Source organism: Sminthopsis crassicaudata, chromosome 2 (genome assembly GCF_048593235.1).
Source record: "Sminthopsis crassicaudata isolate SCR6 chromosome 2, ASM4859323v1, whole genome shotgun sequence".
NCBI classification, from domain to species: Eukaryota; Metazoa; Chordata; class Mammalia; order Dasyuromorphia; family Dasyuridae; genus Sminthopsis; species Sminthopsis crassicaudata.
In genome coordinates, this window is record NC_133618.1 from 115164138 (window position 1) to 115185344 (window position 21207).

The 21207-nt window shown below is 34.8% G+C and overlaps 1 protein-coding gene across 3 annotated transcripts in view; it reads left to right on the forward strand.

Moving 5' to 3' along the window:
• Positions 1 to 21207, forward strand: part of CDIN1 (CDAN1 interacting nuclease 1) — a 265077-nt gene that overhangs the window by 202529 nt on the left and 41341 nt on the right. Inside the window, exon 11 of one of the 3 annotated variants that reach the window (XM_074287063.1) lies at positions 9481 to 11732. The exons of the other annotated variants lie outside the window; for them this stretch is intronic. Coding sequence (XP_074143164.1) covers positions 9481 to 9595 — 115 coding nt within the window. The 3' untranslated portion in view covers positions 9596 to 11732. Of the gene's footprint in view, positions 1 to 9480; positions 11733 to 21207 lie in introns of those variants that run through there. 3 annotated transcript variants of the gene reach the window in all.

Genomic DNA, 21207 nt, shown 5'->3' on the forward strand with positions numbered 1-21207 from the left:
TAGTGAATTAGTATCCTATTCCCTAGGCCCTTTTCAATGCATGGTTTGGAACACCTCCACTTGCTGAAAACTTCCATTGAAATCTTTATCAATGGTATTTGCATAGGCAAAATGGAATCAAACTATTGCCATGTAGTTTTTAAAAGGAAAATTTATGTGAATGGATTGTCATTAGTGATAATTCAGCCAAAGACACCTATCTCCCCCAAGGATTCTGCCTTCAGAAGACTTTTGTGGGGAAGTTTGGTGTGTTGGGGGCTGGGGGTGAGGACAGGGTTTAAAACAAAGCTGTTTTTGAGGTATGAAACAAGCTTAGTTTTTCAAACAGTACAATGAGTAACAGAGGTTCCTTTTTACTGGGTGGAAAAAGGAAAAGACGGACATTTGTCAGACTTTTGAGGAGGAATTTTGCTATTGAGATAAAACTCCAGTAATGAGAAATAGGGAAAGAGGAGGAACAGGTATTACAAAGGAAGTAATGTATTGAGAACCATTTGCATGGATGTGGCTTCACTTGAGCCAAGATTCAAAACTTAAGAGTGTTTATAGTAGAAAAGAAAAAAGGAGCCAGGAGATTAAACTCCAGTCTCTAGGGAGACGAGCTTAGGCATAGGTATGCGTGGACCCTATATGGTACATTGTGAGGCAGTCAAGTGGCTAATAACTAAATTCTTAGTATTGGAGGGCAGATGATTTGCATTTCAGAATTTTCAGAATAGACAGGATTTCTCATTGATTTGAAGTTAGAAAGAGCCTGATTTTATTCCACCAAGTCATTCAGTGGATGTGGTTCTTGAGTATGGCCAGAATTATATGGTGTGTTAATGTTTCTTGAGGTCTTGACCCACACTGTAGATTAGAAAGCTGTTTAAATATTAAAATGCAAAGCAAACCAAATTGCTTTTGGAATAGGAAATTACAGTCCTAATGTCTAGTCTCTTTTTGTGGGTGCAACTGGTGTGGATACCATGTGTTTGTTGAAACTAACTCATTTAAACATGCCCTATCTGTAGGGACACTGAATGGCTGAGCCACTTGTGTGTGTATGTGTGTGTGTGTGTGTGTGTGTGTTTTAATTCCAAGTTACAGAATATATAACTTCAAAGCAAATCAGATCTCTGTTTATCCCTCTTATATGTCAGAGTTTAAATGCTATGTTTTATGTATACAGTCATTGTGACAGTTGAAAAGACTACAGAAAGGAAAAAAAAAAAGCAATTACACAATTGTTTTAAAGAATTATGTAGCAAAGATAAAGGCTTTTAGAAACTACAAGCAGTTTTAACAATTAGATCACCTGAAGTCAAGCTGCAAAATTATGTCCTAATTATTTGTGATGACTAATTAAGCATAAAGTTAGAAGCCTTGAAAGAATTTCAGAAATATTTTTCTTTGATTTTTTTCTACTAAAAAAAAAAAACCCACCCCATCATTTTCTATTTTAGCAGTTTCCACAACTTAAACATTAAATTCCTATTGTTTGATTTCTGTTATATTAGTAGTGTGTGTTTTGCAATTCTAATCTTCCCGTTTTTCTTTCTTTATCACTGAAGTAGGCCTTTTGAAGCCGGGAAATTTTTCATAGCAATATTGACAGTGTTCACATTTGCATGATGACAGCCAAGGAATGGAGAAGTAATTTTTGAAATTGCAGAAGTATTTAGAACACTGATAAAAACTGAAATATATTTTTGATGGATTGAAGTTAAGCATACATGATTTTTTCCTGCTGTCAAAAGGCTCTGAATTTAGTGAATATTTGCCTGCTGTGAGAATGCAAGATTAACATCACAACCATCACCCGGGCACCCAAACCCTGCAATTTAATAGCTTTTTAGGTTCTTTCCTTTTTCTAAACAGCAATTAATCTCATTTTAGTACAATTTTCTCGTTTCTGAAGTCTCTCATTGAATCGCTGTTTTGTTCATATTTGGCTTCAGCTCCTCTGCATAGTCATTAAAGTCCCAATTAATGTCACCTTTCGCTGAAGAGTACTCATTTTTATTGAGAAAATGACAGTTGCTGCCATGAGTAGTGCAGTGTAATATACATTAATTGCCCTGTAACACTGGTAATTACGAGTTTTTCAAGCCTCTCAGTAAACTGTCATGCCTAGACAAGACTGTGCTAAAATAGATTACTCATTAGGGAGACCTGTCCTATTTTCTGGTGGGTTCTTAGTGTTGGTTTAAAAAGGGATGGGGGGGCCAGGGGGAGGAAGAATCTTGAGCTTGAACAAATAGTTGCCAAGAGCGATTTCCTACAACATCATCCTTGTGTTGGGTTTTTCAGCCGTCACTTAAGGCTGCGGTCAGCAAATAGGCTGGCTACAGTGGACTCAAGGTGGCTAGTTTCAAGCATTTGTTTATATGGCTGAGGGACATGTGCTCAAGGGTCCCTTGCTCAGAGGGGATTGCTATATAAACCTTCTTGAAGGGTGATGTACCAAAATAGGTCTATATTATATATATATATATATATATATATATATATATAAAAGTCATAGAGGACCCCCATATTTTGTACTTGGCAATACTTCATTCCCTCATTACTGGGAATTTGGCAAGTGAAAATTGGGAAGCCTCTATTAAACAAACCCTTCTGAATCCCTGGCATTGCTGAGGCCTGGTTAATGTAAAGCATTTGAAGTACTTCATGTAGTCATAAGGTATAGTTTTTCAAATTTTTAGATCATCGACTTGAAAGAATTGGGATGATGTATGTGAAAAATACCCAGTCCCAATTTTGCTCAATACATACTTGCTGAATAAAACACCCAGTGGAGAGATTTTTTTTTTCTTCCTTTTCAAATCATGTTTCTAATTTCAGCACAAACACATTTTCCCCCTACTCCCCATTTCTATCATATTTCATTTGCTTGGATTTTAAACACAAAAAAGTCTACTTTAAAGCCCATCGTGGCACTGAACTGACAAAAGAAAACCTTTGTTTTATCTTTGTTATAACACCTGCTTTAGGCAATCTGCTCTTTCTCTCTCGGTCTAAATGAATTTTGTCACAGCCTTTCAAATTCTCTTGTGGTGATGAACTAATGAAAGTAGATAGTACAATTTGTGCTGACCAGGTAGCAACTGCCAAGCTCCCAGCTGAGAATAGTTTAAAAAAATAAATAAAATGCAGCATTATATCACTGATTTACCCATTACCCAACATTAATAGTGAGAGACCTTGGTGTGTTTATCTGTTTGTATTGGTGTGCATTTATCGAATTGTTTATGACAAGACTAATTGGGGTAATTGTAGACACTGAAATTACCTGTCAGCTATATGTAACCACACTCCCTTTCTTTCTGACACATGATGACAACTGAGGGACCCCGTAGCATTACTCATGATAGCTTTTCGAGTGGTAATAAGGACAATAGGGGCCTTGGCTAATTTGACATGGACAGCCTTCACAACAAGAAGCCAGCTAAATGACTTGTCAGGAGGGGAAAGAAGTCAGAAAAGTAATGGAGTCCCCCATGGCGCTCTGACAGGGAGATGAGGCAATTTGAACGGAAAGTGAAAAGGCTTCAGTTTGTCAAGTATTTAGAACAATCAGAGAACAGCTAGAGGCTGGAACCTGACAATAAATTTGTGAACCATGGTAGCAGTTTCATATAGGTCAGTTATTTCATAATGGCTGTGCGATACTTGGAGGTTTCTGCTTTCGTAGCACTCTTCACAGTTACCAACTGGTGCTTTGTCACCTTAAATTTGTGCTCTGCTTTACACAGTGGGAATAATGGTTAAGGTGACGGAGGACCAGAATGTAAGACAGCATGATTTTTTTTTTTTTTTAGACAGTGGTCTGTTGAAAAATAAACAAAAATCTAGATATGTAATCAGGTGATTACTACCATTACACACAAGAGATGTTAACTCTTTGAAGTGGGGAGCTCTATTCATCTGGCTCAGAGCAGCAACAGAAGTGCTTTCTCTTTTGCCATTGGTCAACTGCAACAAATCTCACAAAATACAGGGCTCAAAGTCTATTACCCTCTATTATACCTCCATTTCACACAGTGTACCTAAAATTTCTTTAGGCACTTCTTTCTCTGAATGGCTCAAGCAATATAATACTAATCTCACAGCTAGGACATTTCATGGGGTACTGCATTTGATGAAAAAACTAGAAAACTGGTTGCACAGATAACCTGCCAAAAATGTGGTCCACCATTTAAAAGCAAAACAAAACACAAAATTAAAGCTCTATGTACTAAACCTACCTTACGGTGAGGAACTAATGTGTTAAAAAGTGACATGACCTCAATTCATATAGTTATATCATTCTTGCCTGCTTCTTTTTTACATTATTAGTTTTGGATTTAGGAGACATTTATAAGTTTTTAGAAAAGTAACCTTTTTAAAAAATAATCTTTTTTTAATGCCCTTCTTTAAATGACAGTTACTTCCCAGTTACTTTAGACACACACACCACTCTTGCAACAAAGAAATCTGGAAGGCCATGTATGGAAAAACTAGAGGAAGACCAGTTTGAAAGAATGGCAAATGTACTGGATTTAGAGCAAATGGAACTGAATTTGATAATCTTGGACAAGTTAGTTTTTTCATCACTCTGTGCCTTGACTTCCTTACATATAAAATGAAGTTGGACTAGATGAGAGTAACTTACATTTTTCTACTTGCAATCCCTTTTCTCCTGAGAAATTTTAACGTGACCTTGGGTATGTAGGAATATAAAATAGGTATGCAAATAAAACATTTACCAATAATAAATCATAATTCAGTTGCACAACCCCATATTACAACCCACAGTTGTAGCTTTGTAGTAGAAGTTCCTATATAGAGAAGCTATATAGTAGAGGACCTTTCAGATTCCCTTTCATCTTTAAATCCGTTATTTTGTAAAACAGTGGCCATGTCTAATGGTGTAGACTCCTTCTGCATCTGTTGTGTAGTACTTCTCTGCCAAGAGGAAGAAGGAATGCTTCAGTGTCAGCCCCATTGCTATGGAAGTTATAACATATATAAGTGAGTCTTTATTTGTGAATTCTTGCATAAATACATATTAAAATGCATGATGGAATAATCATCCAAGGCCATATTTTATCTTCCCTTAATATAGTTTTTCTTCTTAAACTCTTACAAAGGTCATAATATCTTTTATATGAAAAGTGATGAGGAATGTGCCTCTATTATTACATAAGACTTTTCTTCCAAAGAGTATGTAGTCTGTAGCCAGACTACATCCATCTTTTCCAAAGCTTTTTAAAGAAATGGGAGAAGTAGGGAGGCGATAGCTGCTTTCAGGGATATTATTACTACTGTGTTATTTCTACCTTGTGAACATTTTGTTCTTTATGTGAAAAATAGTCCTTGTTAAATTTTATGCAATGATATATCTATTAATTCTTTGTTATACCTCATAAATCTTCTGAGCAACATCTGGTCTGAGGAAAATACGGTTAAGCCTAACCTAATTAGCCTCCCCAGTTCTTCATTCATGGATCAGAGGGTGGGCTGTTGTAAATCTGTAGAGGAATCCTTTTGGGGATTTTGGGGACAAGGAAGTGGTGGTGCAATGTAGAGTAAGGAGACTTGCAGTAGCCAATTACAGTCTCACAGATAGCAAATCTGTTCCAGAACGGAATGTGACATACACTATAGTTGAGAATGTGGGCTAGGGGATCTCCAGTCTCCATGCCTTTGCATATGCTGTTCCCCATCACTGATATGTACTCTCTCCTCTGGCTCTTCAATACCAAGTTTCTATTACGCTTATTCAGTTTAAACAAAGCTCTTAAATGAATTGCTTGTTTAAGCACTTAGATTTTCCATCCAGCTACTTGTAGATGCCTTCTGAAATTAATTATGGCATTTATTTTGTTTCTATTTTGAACATGTTCTTTCTTCCCAAAAAAGAATGTAAGTTCCATGAAGGCAGAGTTTGTTTCTCCATTGCCTAGCTCAGAGCCTTGGCCCATGGTAGATTTTTTTTTTTTTTTTTTAGAATTTTTTCCCCCACAGTATATATGCATGAGTAATTTTTTTTATAATATTATCCCTTGTATTCATTTTTCCAAATTATCCCCCCCTCCCTCCACTCCCTCCCCCCGATGGCAGGCAATCCCATACGTTTTACATGTGTTACAGTAAAACCTAGATACAATATATGTGTGTAAATACCATTTTCTTGTTGCACAATAAGCATTAGATTCCGAAGGTATAAGTAACCTGGGTAGATAGACAGTAGTGCTAACAATTTACATTCACTTCCCAGTGTTCCTTCTCTGGGTGTAGTTATTTCTGTCCATCATTGATCAGCTGGAAGTGAGTTGGATCTTCTTTATGTTGAAGATTTCCACTTCCATCAGAATACATCCTCATACAGTATTGTTGTTGAAGTGTACAGTGATCTTCTGGTTCTGCTCATTTCACTCAGCATCAGTTGATGTAAGTCTCTCCAAGCCTCTCTATATTCGTCCTGCTGGTCATTTCTTACAGAGCAATAATATTCCATAACCTTCATATAGCCCATGGTAGATTCTTAACGAAAATATGTTGATCGATTGAAGTCACATGGTATCTGGAATTTTTTCAGACTGGTTGACTTCCTAGGACTTAAAATATACATTCTAGGATAGTTGCTGGAGGTATATAAAGATGAAATAATATATACAGAGTCCCCTGGCTAATAGATATCAGAGAGAGGATTCATACTATTTGTCCCACACCCCACATTGACCTTGTTTCCTCACATATGCTTCCAAATATGGATGTAGAGGTCAAAAATAAAGAATTTTTTCTATGAATTCTTTTTTCACTCCCTTAAGTCTATTTATGGACATCAAAAATCACTTTAGGCCCTACTTTAGATAAGTTTCTAGCTCTGACACAAGATTGTGTGAAAAATCTCCCATCATTTGAAGAAGAAAAAAAGTTACTTTCCATCTGAACCTCTCTATGCAACGTATGAGCATCTTTTTGGCTGATTCCTTCCTGACATCAATTGTTAAATAAGAAATGCCCTCATCCAAGCTTAGGTAATTATACCCAGAAACTAATGATATGTGGGTTCTTCACTTTTAGTTTCTAAGGCAAATTCTTCCGGACTCCTTAGAACTTTGGAATTGGTCGTATCACTTTCCTATCAGGGTGGTCTATATCTAGGGTGATTCTAAGTAGTCTCTTAAGCTGTTTCCTGGTGCTTTTGTTCCAGCTGTCAATGGTGATTGTTTCATTCATACTTCTAATTGCTTCATTGCTAGGAACTGGCTTAATGTTGTCAAAGAACTTATGAGATCTTCTTGCCTCAGATTTACATATAGCATCCCAAGGCTTTCTTTAGGGCATTTATCATTTTCTTGCAAATGATCTGGTGACAGTGTTCTGTGATTCATGTTTTCATTAGTCAGTAGATAAGATGGTCCTTCTTCTTTGCTGTCATAATCCAGAAAAAACAGTGAAAACTATGTTCATTACCCACCTTCAAAGTAGTTCAAGCAAAGTCACTGATGCAAGTTTCACTAAATTATAACTATTCTTGACATTGAAAGATAAGCTCATAGACAGTTTTTGGCTTCTAATTCAGCTCAACAACTATTTATCCAGCAAATTAGACACTGGGCTTGGTACTTGAAGAGTATCAAAAGAAGAAGAATAATGTAGTCCCTGACCTTAAGGAGTTTACAATCTAATAAGGGAAAATAAGAGAAAAAATAAAGATAGTGATTCATATTGTAAAGTTTTGGTCAGACTTATTAGGAATATTCAACAATAACTTCATTAAACCTTGGGGAACATCATATGCAATGAAAAAAATGGATTAAATCTTTGGGGTTACTGTTCACTGTATCAGATTGTAAGAAGTCTTTTTAAACATGAAGGTTAAATTATTTTACATTAGTGAAATTGTACATATTGTTTATTAATGAACCTATGTATGTAGATACATGTCTAAACATATGAAAGAATTGAATTGTCAAAGAGGGGCCAGGAAAGATAGTGTTGCAGAACAGATAGAGATCTCACCTTAGAGTCTAGAACACCTAGGCTCAAGTCCTTCTTCACCATTCTCAACCTCATTTTCCTCATCAATGAAATGGGTACCATATAAGGTTACTGTAAGGACCAAAGAAAGTAATTTACAATACACTTTTCAAAACTCATTCATCAGATTGTTACTATTTTGTTATTTTTTTTAGCTATTATTATCAAGATTTAGAGAAGACTTTGATCAGCCTGCATAAGAGCTCCCATTTTCAGTAGTTCCCACAGTATGAGCAGGGGTCTCTAAGATATGTTCTTCAGGTCAAAATTTTTCATAATGATTCTTGGATGTTATTTGCCTTTTAAAATAATTTCCTCTTTTCCAACTATATTTTTATAAGGCTAGATTTTCTTAATATGCTTCAGTCAAAATAACATGTCACAATAGATTAAAAACCAAAACAGATATGAAAATCCAACTCTTCTATTAAACTAAACATTCAAGAAATAGGCAAAAAAATATGTACAACAATGACACTCTTCTCATTAAGTATTTGTTATTTTGGAAAAATATATTTTCTGTAAATATGTGTTGTTTATTTTACCATAAAATGGGTTTCTTACTATTTAAGGTAATTTATAAATATTTTAAAATGTTTTCTATTTCCATTTCTAATTCAATAAACAATGAAGAGTGCGTAACCCATATATAGTAAAGCTCTTTTAGTATCTTCAATAATTCTTTAATGTAAATATGGAAATATGCTTTATATGAATGCAAATATATAACCTATGTCAAATTGCTTATTATCTTGGGGAAAAAGAAAGGAGTAAGAAAATTTGAAGCTCACAATTTTATAAAAACATGAGTATATAAATTGCCCTTACATTGAAAAAATAATTGGAAATTATGGGAAGAAATAAAATGCTATTAAAAATAATTGTTTATTTTAAAGAAATCAAAAAGTTTGAGGACCACCATATACCAATGAAATCACATGTCCAATTCCTCTCTATATACCTAAGTGGGGATAAAGTACTATGGGGCTTCAAAAGAGAGAGAGCATACTGATTTGGAGGGATCAAAAAGGCTGCATAGTACAAGGAACATTTTTGATGGACCTTGAATCATACCTAAGTTTTTTTGTTTTTGTTTTTGTTTTATTTTTTTTAATTAATTTTATAATATAACTTTTTTTGACAGTACATATGCATAGGTAATTTTTTTTTTTTTTTTACAACATTATCCCTTGTACTCCCTTCTGTTGAAAATTTTCCCCTCCTTCCCTCCACCCCCTCCCCTAGATGGCAGGCATTCCCATACATATTAAATATCTTATAGTATATCCTAGGTACAATATATATATATGTGCAGAACCGAAGCTGCCTGTCTCGCTCTTGCTGCCTGCCCTCAGTCTGCACCCAGTCTGTTCAACCCTCTCCCGAGCAAACACAGACCTTCTCTGGTGAATTTCAAGGATGTCTTCTGTTGGTGATTATTTGTGGGTTTCTTTTCCGGTCAAGCATTAACTCCGAGGCTTGTCATGAAGTAAGTCCTGAGAGAAAACACGAAGCTCAAGCAGCTGTCTGCCTCCACGCCGCCATCTTGGCCCGGAAGTCCCCCACACCTAAGTTTTAAAAAGACCAGAAAGTACATATCTAGGATACCAAACAACAAAAAACAAACAAACAACAACAACAATAAACCTTAATTTTTTTTTAACTTCATTTCCAGATACATCCTATTGCTTTTTAAAGCATGACATTTTTTTCCTAATAGTTTTAGTGGTAGAATTCACATCCAGAATTAAAGTAATGGGAATAAGTTTGAAGAATTTTTCATCTGATTTTCCATCTCTTTTGGGTATTGGGTCCATGAGCTACAGTTAAGTTGTCTTATAGTTGCTTATTACTTTTCTTTGGGGACTTAGAAGAATATAAGGTAGGCATTCTCCAAATTACAAATGAATTTCAGAATGCATTGTCTAGAAAAAATGTTATAAAGGGGGTCGGATTGTTATAAAAAATGTTATAAATGGGGGTCCACTTCCAAACAGCCTTTCTAACCCATAATGTTACTAAACTCTAATTCTAATAATATCAATATGAGTTATGGGTCCTGAGCACCATATGGTAGTTTATAAGAAGAAAGTATTTCCTTCCTTTTTCCTGGTTTGAAGGCTTACCATAAGGAGCTGCTTGAAATAGTTTCTAGCATCTCTCTACCTCCTCTTCTAGAATCTTTTACCTTGGTGTCCCTTTCTTCAGATTTATTGGTACTCAGAATACTCTGTACCACTTCTCCCTCCAGAAAAAGAGATAGAGGTAGAAAAGCAAAGAGAGGAGATCAAAACCACTATTCCTGCAGTATAGCCAGCTGGTCTTAGTTAAATATTAGAAGAGAAACTAGAAAATATTATGAAAGGTAAAATGGACAACTTTGATTACATTAAATTAAAAAGGTTTTGCACAAACAGAACCAACTGAAACAGGATTGGAAGGGAAGTACAAAGCTCGGGGAAAAATCTTTATAGCCAGTATTTCTGATAGAGATCTCATTTCTAAAATATATAAAGAAATGTGTCAAATTTATAAGACTACAAGTTATTCTCTAATTGATAAGTGGTCAAAGGATATGAACATTCAATTTTCAAATGATGAAATTAAAGCCATCTACAGTTATATGAAAAATGCTCTGTCACTGTTGATTAGAGAAATGCAAATTAAGACAACTCTGAGGTACTATGTCACACCTCAAATTGGCTAAGATAACAGGAAAAGATAATTATAAACATTGGAGAGGATGTAGAAAAACTGGTACACTAATGCATTATTGATGGAGTTATGAAATAATCCAACCATTCTGGAGAGCAATCTGGAACTGTGCCCAAAAGGCTATCAAACTGTGCATACCCTTTGACCCAGCAGTGCCATCACTGGGTCTGTATCCCAAGGAAATCACAAAGGAAGCAAAAGGACCCAAATGTGCACAAATGTTTGTAGCAGGTTTTTTTTGTGGTAGCTAAGAATTGGAAAATGAGTATGTGCCTATCAGTTGGGGAAAGAATGAATTGTGATATCTGAAGATAATGGCATATTAGTGCTCTATAAAAAATGATGAACAAGGTTATTTTAGAAAGCCCTGGAAAGATTTGCATGAACTGATGCTGAGTGAAAGAAGCAGAACCAGGAATACACATTATACACAATAACAGCAAGAATGTGTGATGATCAGCTATGAAAGACTTGGTCCTTCTCAGTGGTTCAGTGATCCAAAGCAATTCCAATAGACATTGGACAGAAAATGCCATCTGTATCCAGAAAAAGAACTATGGAGATTGAATGTAAATCAACACGTGCTATGTTCACTTTTTTCCTGTTTTTTAATTTCTCCCATGATTTTTTCCTTTTTCTCTGATTTTTCTCTCCCAACATGATTCATAAAGCAATGTGTGCTAAAGATAGATAAATAAACAAGCAAAGAAAGAAAGAAAGAAGAAACTGTGCTTTAGAATGGGGAAAGGAGCCAGGAGGTTAGGGAGGGGACTGGCTGGGGAATAAAATAGGAATGCTGAGGGGCAACTAGATGGTGTAGTGAGCACCAGCCCTGAAGTCTGGAGGACCTGAGTTCAAATGTGACCTTAGACACTTAACACGTCCTAGCTGTGTAACCCTAGGCTTCTTTGTCGTCTCCAAGTTGCTAGTTTGCTATTGTTATTGATTTCTCACAATCATTAGTCCTGAATCATATTTTACAATTGTTTTAAAAAATTCTCTTTCACCATGCTCATTGTTACATTGAGTATCAACATATATGTTGATTCAATTTGGAAGATGTATAATTTTATTTATAATGTAATTGTCATGTTAACAAATAAAAACAAAAAATTATCCCTGTGACTTTTGGAAAGTCTTTCCTTAAAAAAAAAAAAAAAAAAAAAGCTACAGCCTAGAAGAATGGTGGTTTTTTTGGTTTGTTTTTTTGTTTGTTTGGGTTTTTTTCCCCTTTCTTAGTCCCACAAATTTTGTCTCAGTTCAGAATCATTTAATTGAGGCACTGTATGGGATAGGTAACAGAGTCATCAGAGTTATAAACATGGGTTTAAGTGCTGGCTCTAATAATAATAATAATAGTTATATTTATAGGTTTTTTTTAATTTGGCAGAGTGCTTTGCATATATTATTTTATTTGATCCTCACAACATTAGTCCAGGATAAGTTCAGATCATGATTCTACTACTTATAACTCCTATGACTTTTTGGTAAGCCATCTAACCTCTCTGGGCCTTGATTTCTCAGTCTGTAAAATGAGGAAGTTAGAATAGATGACTCCTAAGATCTTTTCTAGCTAAAAATCAAAGTCCTGTGAGTTTTAAATCACAATATATATTTAATATTTTAAATTAATAATTCATTATTTTATTAGATATTTTAAAAAATTGAATTCAGGTTAAGCTATATTCAAATAATAATTGTTTACACATATTGGCAAATCTTTCTGTTCAATAAAATGGGATTTTATTTGTGACTTTATAACATCATAAGATGATACTAATTTGAGACTAACAAACTATAATAATTGCAACCCTTTATTAAAAATCCACAATGTCAAAATGTGTTTCAACAACTCCTTCAATTATCTTAGATTTCAATTTCCTGTTGATCTTTAATAATAGTCTGGTTAAGTTACAACAATAGTTTCTAGAGATTTTCATTTTTTCAACAGGAATGTTTGTTAGCCCAAATGAAGCTCCAAATGGTGGAATTTCAGATAGTATTATAAGATTGTATAGAAAAAGAATTAAGGATCTTGGTGATTCCCATACCTTGCCTTCAGTAGATCCTCAAGTTCAACTTCCCTAAGTTGATCCTCACTTTCAGTTTTTCCTCCCATTCATTTTTAAAAGTATAGTTTTCCTGTATATTTATTATATTACCACTGCAATGGCTCCTACATCATGGATCTGGGGGCTTGGGCACAAATGGTGACTGTATGAGTAAATCGCTTGTAACCCAAGTTAGCAAGTAAGCTTGCACTGTCATTTTTAATGTATCATTTTTTCTAAAATAAGCATTTTTTCCCCCTGAGCTGGGGTTAAGTGACTTGCCCAGGGTCACACAGCTAGGAAGTGTGAAGTGTCTGTGACCAGATTTGAACTTGGGTCCTCCTGAATTCAGGGCTGGTGCTCTATCCACTGCGCCACCTAGCTGCCCCCTAAAATAAGCATTTTTTTAACCAAACATAAAGAATTTCCCTCTTCAGAGATCGTTCCAAGCTTCAGTTTAAAATCCCCCATCTATAAGAAGCCTTTCCCAATCTCCCATTAAAGATAATGCTGTAATTATCTTCAGTTTATCCTGTATGTATTTTGCTTTTATATAGGTTTTTGCCTATTGTTCCCATAAGAATGAGTGTGGAGACTTGTTTTTATTTGTATGCCAGTAACTGGCATATAGTAAGTACTTCATAAATGCTTGTTGATTTGAATTGACTCCGGTAAAATAAACTCCTAGATAAGAGACTCCTCTCAGTATTAACCACAGTGCCTTGCACATAACTTGAACTTCAATATAAGATGTCACAAAAGTCTTACTGCAGTTTTAAGGTTTAATTGCTTGTTGGATTGGATTGGATAGCAAATTATAATCCCTGAGTTTATTTGGCTTAAAAGAATGTTGCCAAACAATCAATTATTTTTACATTCAGCATGTGTTCCCTTTTATTAGTAAATGTAATGAGTTGTTCCTTTATAATATAATTTCCAATCTGTAGGTGCTATTCTTCTTTAATTCATACTTTCCTTCATGATTTACTTTAATATTCTGTATTTTTTATTTCTTCAAATTATGTATTTATTGTTTTATTTAGTTCTACAAGTATGTCCTTAGTCTAACTGGTATAATGCTAAATCCATAAATTAATCTTGGTACTACTATCATTTTTTGTTATTTTGGCCCAGTCCAGCCAAGAGCACTGAATATCCTTTCAATTATTAATTTTTTTAATTTATTAAGGAATATTTTACAATTACATCTCTTCAGGTATTGAGCCTATTTTTGTAGATCAACTAAGATATTTTGTGAATTTTGGAGTTATTTTGGATGGGACTTTTCTTTCTTTTGTTGTACTCTCTTGGGTTTTAATTATTACTATCTAGAAATACCATTGTTTTGTGACTTATTTTAAAACCTAATATTTTACTAAAGTTATTAATGTTCTGAATCATTCTTTCCTGATTCCTAAGGATTTTCTAAATAAACTATCACATAATCATAAAAGAGGGAGCAGTTCCTTTCCTCTTTGCCTTGCTTTTACTCCTTTCATTTCTTTCCCTTGTCTTATTGCAATTTCTAGCATTTTTAAAACTATGTTTAACAACAAGGAAAAAAGGTCTTCTTCCTTTATTTTGATATTTATTTGGAAAGATTCTAGTGTTTTCCCACAGAATAAAATGCTGTGTTTTAATTTGAGATACTTTTTATCATGTGAAAAAAGATCCTTCATTTACTTTGTTTTGTAGGACTTTTATTTTTAGCATAAATGAAAGTTGTATTATGTCAGATTTTGTCAGTATCTACTGATATAATTGTGAGGCTTTGAATGTTTTTGTTTTTAATATGATTCATTATGTTAATTGTTTTTCTAATGGTGAGTCATCCTTGTATCCATAACTTAAATCAAATTTGATTATAGTCAGTGATTTTTAGATAAATCACAAGTGTTCTTGGGTTTTATTTTTTTGGCCAGGATTTTATTTACAATTTCTAAATCAATTTCCATTACTGGTATTAGCCTTCAATTCTTTTTATTTGTTTTGTCCTCTCCCAGTTTAGGTAAAAGGACTTTAGAATAATGCCTGAACGTAGTAAATGTAAATTCGTAATAAATGCTTAATTTGTTGTTGAGGTTTTTTTTTTTTTTTTAAACAGTTCTCTAGTTTCTGATTTGGATTTATCTAATTTTCCCCTACTTTTCAAAATTTACTTTTTCCTCCTTTTGGCGGTGGTTTTAGTTGATTTTTCAAAAAATCATTTCAATTGCATCTTCAATTAATTAATCAATCTCTTTTAAAAATTTATTAATCAGTTTGTTATTTCATTAAAAACCTGGGCTTGTTGTTAGCTTGTTAACAGTTCCATTAAAAAGTTAATCTTTTCTTGTGCATGCTCCAAGAACATAGATTTTTTTTCATGTGAATGTTCTTGTGATAATGATGCTGATTATATGATAGTTAGCCTTTATATAGTTCCTACTATATTCCAGGCATTGTGCTAAGTGCAATACACCTTATCTCACAAACACCCAAGGAGGTAGGGGCTGTTATTATCCTTACTCTACGATAAGAGAATGGAGACAAGCATGGTTAAATGGCTTGCCCAGCATCACACAAATAGTAGCTGTCTGAGGCTGGATTTGAACTCAGAACTTTCTATCACCCCAGGTTCAGAGCTCTGTCCACTGTCTCACCTACTTGCCCTTATTGTTTTGATAACACTTTTGAGTTAGAAGGATTTCCCAGCTACAAGTAATAATAACAATAATTTGATGCCAATTTCTAGGTCTCTTTAGTATCCAAATATAGCTATGCTTTTTCTCTACCTGGCTCTGCTTAACTTCATTGATTGCTTTGAGAATTCATCTATTTATAGGTGAAGCACAATTAAATCCGTCAGATGGCCCATCTGTTAGATCTATGTTCAACAACATCCTAAATTTATTTCGCTGGGGATGGTTTTCTCAGGACCTAAGATGAAACCTTCCCTTGACATTCCATAGAGACCTCCTTGACAGGTAGATGGTGCAGTGGATAAAAGGCCAGCCCTAAAGTCATGAAGACTCATTTTCCTGAGTTCAGATCTGGCTTCAGATACTTCCTACTGAGCACATCCCTTAACCTCTTTTTGCCTCAATTTCTTCATCTATAAAAACAGGCTGGAGAAGGAAATGGCAAACCATTTCAGTCTCTTTGCCAAGAAAAATCCAAATATGCTCATGATGAGTTAGACATGATTGAAAACAACTGAACAACAAGTATGGCATCTGTTGTATCAAGCAACTTAGGGCAGCATGCCGTAGTAAATAGAGAATAGTTGTTGGAGTCAGGAAAATATGGGTTCCAGTTATACTTCTGATGGTAGCTCTGTAAGTGGGGGCATAATTTCTCTGACTTTCAGACTACTCTGAGATTTCAAGCCAGTGGGGAATTGTATCAGTGGAGATAATTGCTACTGACCATATGATGGCAGGATATGTTTCAGCTCCAAGACTACTCAGTTGTGAATAGTGCTTGTTTCCCCCCCACTTCTGTATTCCATTTTTAGTTCTCAGAATAGTAATCAAATCAGTGCCATCATTCCTGAAAAGGATATTTCAATTAATTTCCCTAAGACTCCACTGTGACTTCCCAGTCCAAAATATTTTGCTGATCACCACTAATCTATTGTCTTCCTGTAGTTGATAAAACTTCATTGAGAGTGTGGACTCTCCTGCCTTTTTTATTTAGGTGCCCAAGCCTTTAGCATAGAGAAATAGCACAGTGGATAGAGTGCAGGGCCTGGAGTCAGAGAGATTCATCTTCCTGAATTCAAATCTGGCTTCAGAACTTTTTAGCTGGGTGATCCTGAACAGGTCACTTAATCCTGTTTGCCTCAGTTTCCTCATCTGTAAAATGAGCTGGAGAAGGAAATGGCAAACTACCCCAGGATCTTTGTCAAGAAAACCTCAAATGGGGTCAGAAAGGGTCCGATGTAACATATCCCAAGGCTTAGGAAAGTATCATCCACATAATAGTTCCACCCTAAACCAAGGTATTTAAATATTCCAATACTCAAACCAGCCTCTGTTCTTGCATATTGTGAGAGAATCTTTACTTAATGTCCTGAATATACTTCCCTTTTTGACTCTTCCTCTATAATTCTTAACTTGTTTTGAGACTCAATACAGATATACAAGCATATGAATATATATAGACATTCACTGAATTTACTGTTTCTAATAGAACGTAAACTACTTGAGGACAGAAAATATTAGAGGATATTTTACCTCTATATCCCTAATATCTAGCAAAATACCTTGTGCATCATAGGTGCTTAATAAATGCTTATTGAATAAGCTGATTTGTATTCGAGCATGATAAAATTCAGATTGTAATCTAGACTTTAATTAGTTTACAAGAATATATTAAGTGATTACTATTTATGAGACACTGTGCTCAGAACCTGAGATACAGAACAATAGTGAAATAGGTCCCTATCCTCCAACAGCTTACTTTTTAACCAAGGGAAATACCATAGAAATAAAATAGAAACAAAGCAGTTTTGATAAAAGACATGAAAATAAAATAACCCAGAAAAGTTTTTTGTTTTTTATTTTTTTTTTGTAAAATGAATTTGTATTTTTTTTTTTTAAAAGGACACTTTCCCATCAACTTGCATTATTTTTTGAGAGATTTAGGGGAAAAAGTTGATATAGTCCTACAATAAAACTTTTTTTTCTGGTCTCCAAAAAGCCATTTGGAAGAGTTCCCCCTTCCCTCCCTTGCACAAAGAGAATAATACTTAGGATACTTCTCTAATTACATATGTTGTTCTAGAAACCATCTCAGTATTCATGTTGCTGTTTTATGGCATAAGACAAAGAACTGCATGTCCAGGAAGGAAGCTTGAGATGCTCACTCTGGTCCCTAGCGTCATTTGAGCCTTCTCATCAGAGGATGTGGTTCCTTAGACACCCCACGAACCCTTCTTTAGTATATAGTCTTTTTTCCTTCAATCTTACAGATATCCCTGTCACTCACTATATGTATAATTAACCCTTATCAATATAGGAGAGATATAACCACTGCATCCAGCAATAGGTAATCTAGGGTAAGCACTGTAACATGGACCTTGTACCTAGATTCAGTTTGATTTTACTTGTGGAATATGGTGCATATTATTGAATGATTAAAGCAGAAGTAACAAATGATCTGGGACTGTAGGTGGCTCATTAGACAGAGCACCGAGCCTGGATTCAGAAAGACTCAAGTTCAAAGCCAGCCTAAGACACTAACAATCTATATGACTCTAGACAAGCCATCTAACTGTGTTTGCCTCAGTTTCCTCATCTGAAATATGAGCCAAAGAAGGAAAGAGCAAACCACTCCAGTGTCTTTGCCAAGAAAACCCCAAATGGAAGTAAATAACAATAGCAACAAAGGATCTGTGAAAGAATACGAAGAATTTAGCCTGAAAGAGTAGATCTCATATGGTGATACAAAGTGATATTACCTAACATAAGAAATGTTAAGTGTGATGATTTTTAGCCATTTGGCTGTACTTTAGCATACAAAATAAAATAAAAAAGAAACAAGTGTCTGCTGGCATAGGGGTGAAAACACAGTCCACTGGAGATAATAACATTTATCTAAATAGAGAATCACCAGTCCTAAACCCTTCCAATATTTTTCATGGCATGATAAATCAGGTAATCAACCCACACTTTAGAAACAAAAATCACCTACTTTAATTTGGTCTCTATTTTAGGACAAGTTTTTCCTGCCCTAAAATTTTATATATATTTTTCACAACTCTTCAGAAGTATTGTGAGTAAGTGAGCAGGAGGGACAATTAAAAAAAAAAAATTGGCACAATTTTTCTTTTCCCCTTTATTTAGAAAGAACACGAAGTTAATGTGATTTCATGCTTTATTTTGGAGTGATGTTTAAAAACTTCATTTCTCTCATTTTCATCTTTGTTAATGCTCAGCCATATTATATCTTGTCTGCTGAGTTAAATTTTTTTTTAGTAAAATTATCATTTGATTTTTAGGAAATGGAAGAAATACAGAATCTCCCAGCCCCTTGAATAATGGCACCAACTCTTAAATGCCTAGTGCTTCCTCCTCTGAACCCCGCTTCCAGAAATAAAGTGAGAACCAAAAAGAAAATAAATCTGTCCCATTATTAAATTTGTGCTCTTCACACATGTACTGGACACTACTCTACTGTGGGTCAAGTTGTCACTTTGGCAGCTTGTAAAGCTCTTTATCATAGTGAGGAAGAAAAATCAATGTCGAATTACCTCAGGAATATTATTGATGACCTGAATGTCATTTTCTGTTTTTATTACTTTTCATTGTATTTAGCTTGTAATTTAAACCCCTTTCTAATTAATTTGGTTTGGCTCAGTTGGAAATAGAAAAGGCTACCCATCTAATAGGTGACACATGTCACAGAGAAACCTTACAACATCCCCATTTCCCCAAGATCAATCAACCATGAAATAAGTCACCAAACTTTCTGTTTTTCTAGCAAATTCTTAAGAAATACAATAAAATTGAATTTGTCTAGTCCAAAGTAAAAGGGAGGCCCACGAACGAGCAGAAATGCCCTAAAAGCCCAGCTTTATCTGGCTATAATCTTTCTCTTAGCTGTTAAAATATCCTGAAGCACTCGATCACATTGCATTTTAATTTCAAAGCCATGTGTTATATTAGCAGAATGCACATGGTACTGATTTGAACTGAAAGTCTCCGTCTGTTCACCAGAACGTCAGGATAGCATGAACAGGGTCTCAAGTAGGTCAAAGGCCTAGAGTCGACATCTTTGTTAAATCTTACTCTTGTGAAAACTAGAAGCCTAGGTCAGGGCAGCCAGCTGATGGTGGTGCCTCTTACAGCCACTGATTAGATTAGACCTACATTTATCAACCACACATAGACTAATACTTAACCTTTTAACTCAAGAGTTTGTTGTACCTTTATTTCAAAAAGAGAAGGTGGATGTGTTGTTGTTTTTTCTTGTTCAAGTATTGGTCCAGTATCAATGAGGTGTAACATCCAGCTTTTTCCAATTTTGTCTACTAGGTTTACGCAGTTCTAGTATGTAAAATCACTCCTGCATACTTTATATCTGTTTTTCTTTACCAACATTACAGCTCATTATGATGTTTTGACATTTATAGAAAACATTTCATTTTGTGTGTGTGTGATTTTCATTTTTACAGAGCAATTTTATTACTCCTTTAGGTTTGCTTTTTCTGTCAAGTTTGAGCATATCATATACATAGCCATATGAATATATGTATATATACATATATATTTATTTATATTTTCCTTTTTATCCCTAAATAAGTCAATATAACTGTTAGATAGAATTTCACTTGAAAGGAATAGCTAAAGTTCCTTTAGAAATTCAACTTCTATTTGCCTCCAACATATTGCATGACTGATGAGACAGCATGAGGCTGTAAAAAGTTTGCTGGGTTTGGTATAAGAGGACCTAGATTCAAAACCCAGCCCTGCCATTTATAGCCCATGTGACCCTAAACAAGTAACCTAACCCCCAGAGCCTAAGTTTCCTCATCTCTAGAAGGGAGAGGATTGGACTAGATGATCTTCAAGGTTCCTTGTAGCCCTAAATCCATGTTCCTACATGCTTGTTTCTAAAGATAGATACAGTGGTTTCTCTAGAATGTCATCTTAGTGCTTATACAAGCCAGGTGAGGCAATGCTGTATCAAATTCAGGCTATTCTCCAAAGACACATAGACATATTAAAAATCAGCTCTAGCCACACTTGTACATTATACAGAAATTGTAGCCTTTAAGATAAACTTCTTCAGTTCATGTTAAAAGAATTACTTTTCTGGAAATAAAGCATTCTTGAAGGAAGTTCAGTACTCCTTTTCCAGTAAAGGCTACAATAGTCTTCTCATAGTACAGTTTTAGAAGAATGGGAAAACAGGAAGAGATTTTTATGTGTTGTATTTATTTCTCTAAGTAAAAGAAAGATAAAACAGAGTCACCCTGACAATTTTAATTTTGTCTTGGGAGGTTAGCAATCACACTGGAAAAGTGATCTCTCTTTTCCCTCCCCCCTCTTCTTCCCTTTCAAATTAAACCTGAGGCTTTGGGGCATTCTGAACTCTTTCACCAGCATGAGATCATTTTCCTGATTCATATTCACTTAAAAAAAAAATCATTAACCAAATTCCCAACCACATTTTCAGAACTATGAGGCCCGTTATTTGGAATTCTCATCTCCCCCCCACCCCCTTGTGTTCATAATTCCCATACGTTTGATTAGGAGACTATCATTTTAAAGCACTTTTTGGGAAATTAGTCATAATTTAGAAAATAGTCATAATATGTCAATGGATTGTCATTTTGCAGGCAGTATATAGGAATGAAATACTGAATATATGCAACATTTTCTGCTAAAGTATTCTGATTATTTCCTGTATATTTGGTCAGTTAGCACCTAAGAAATAT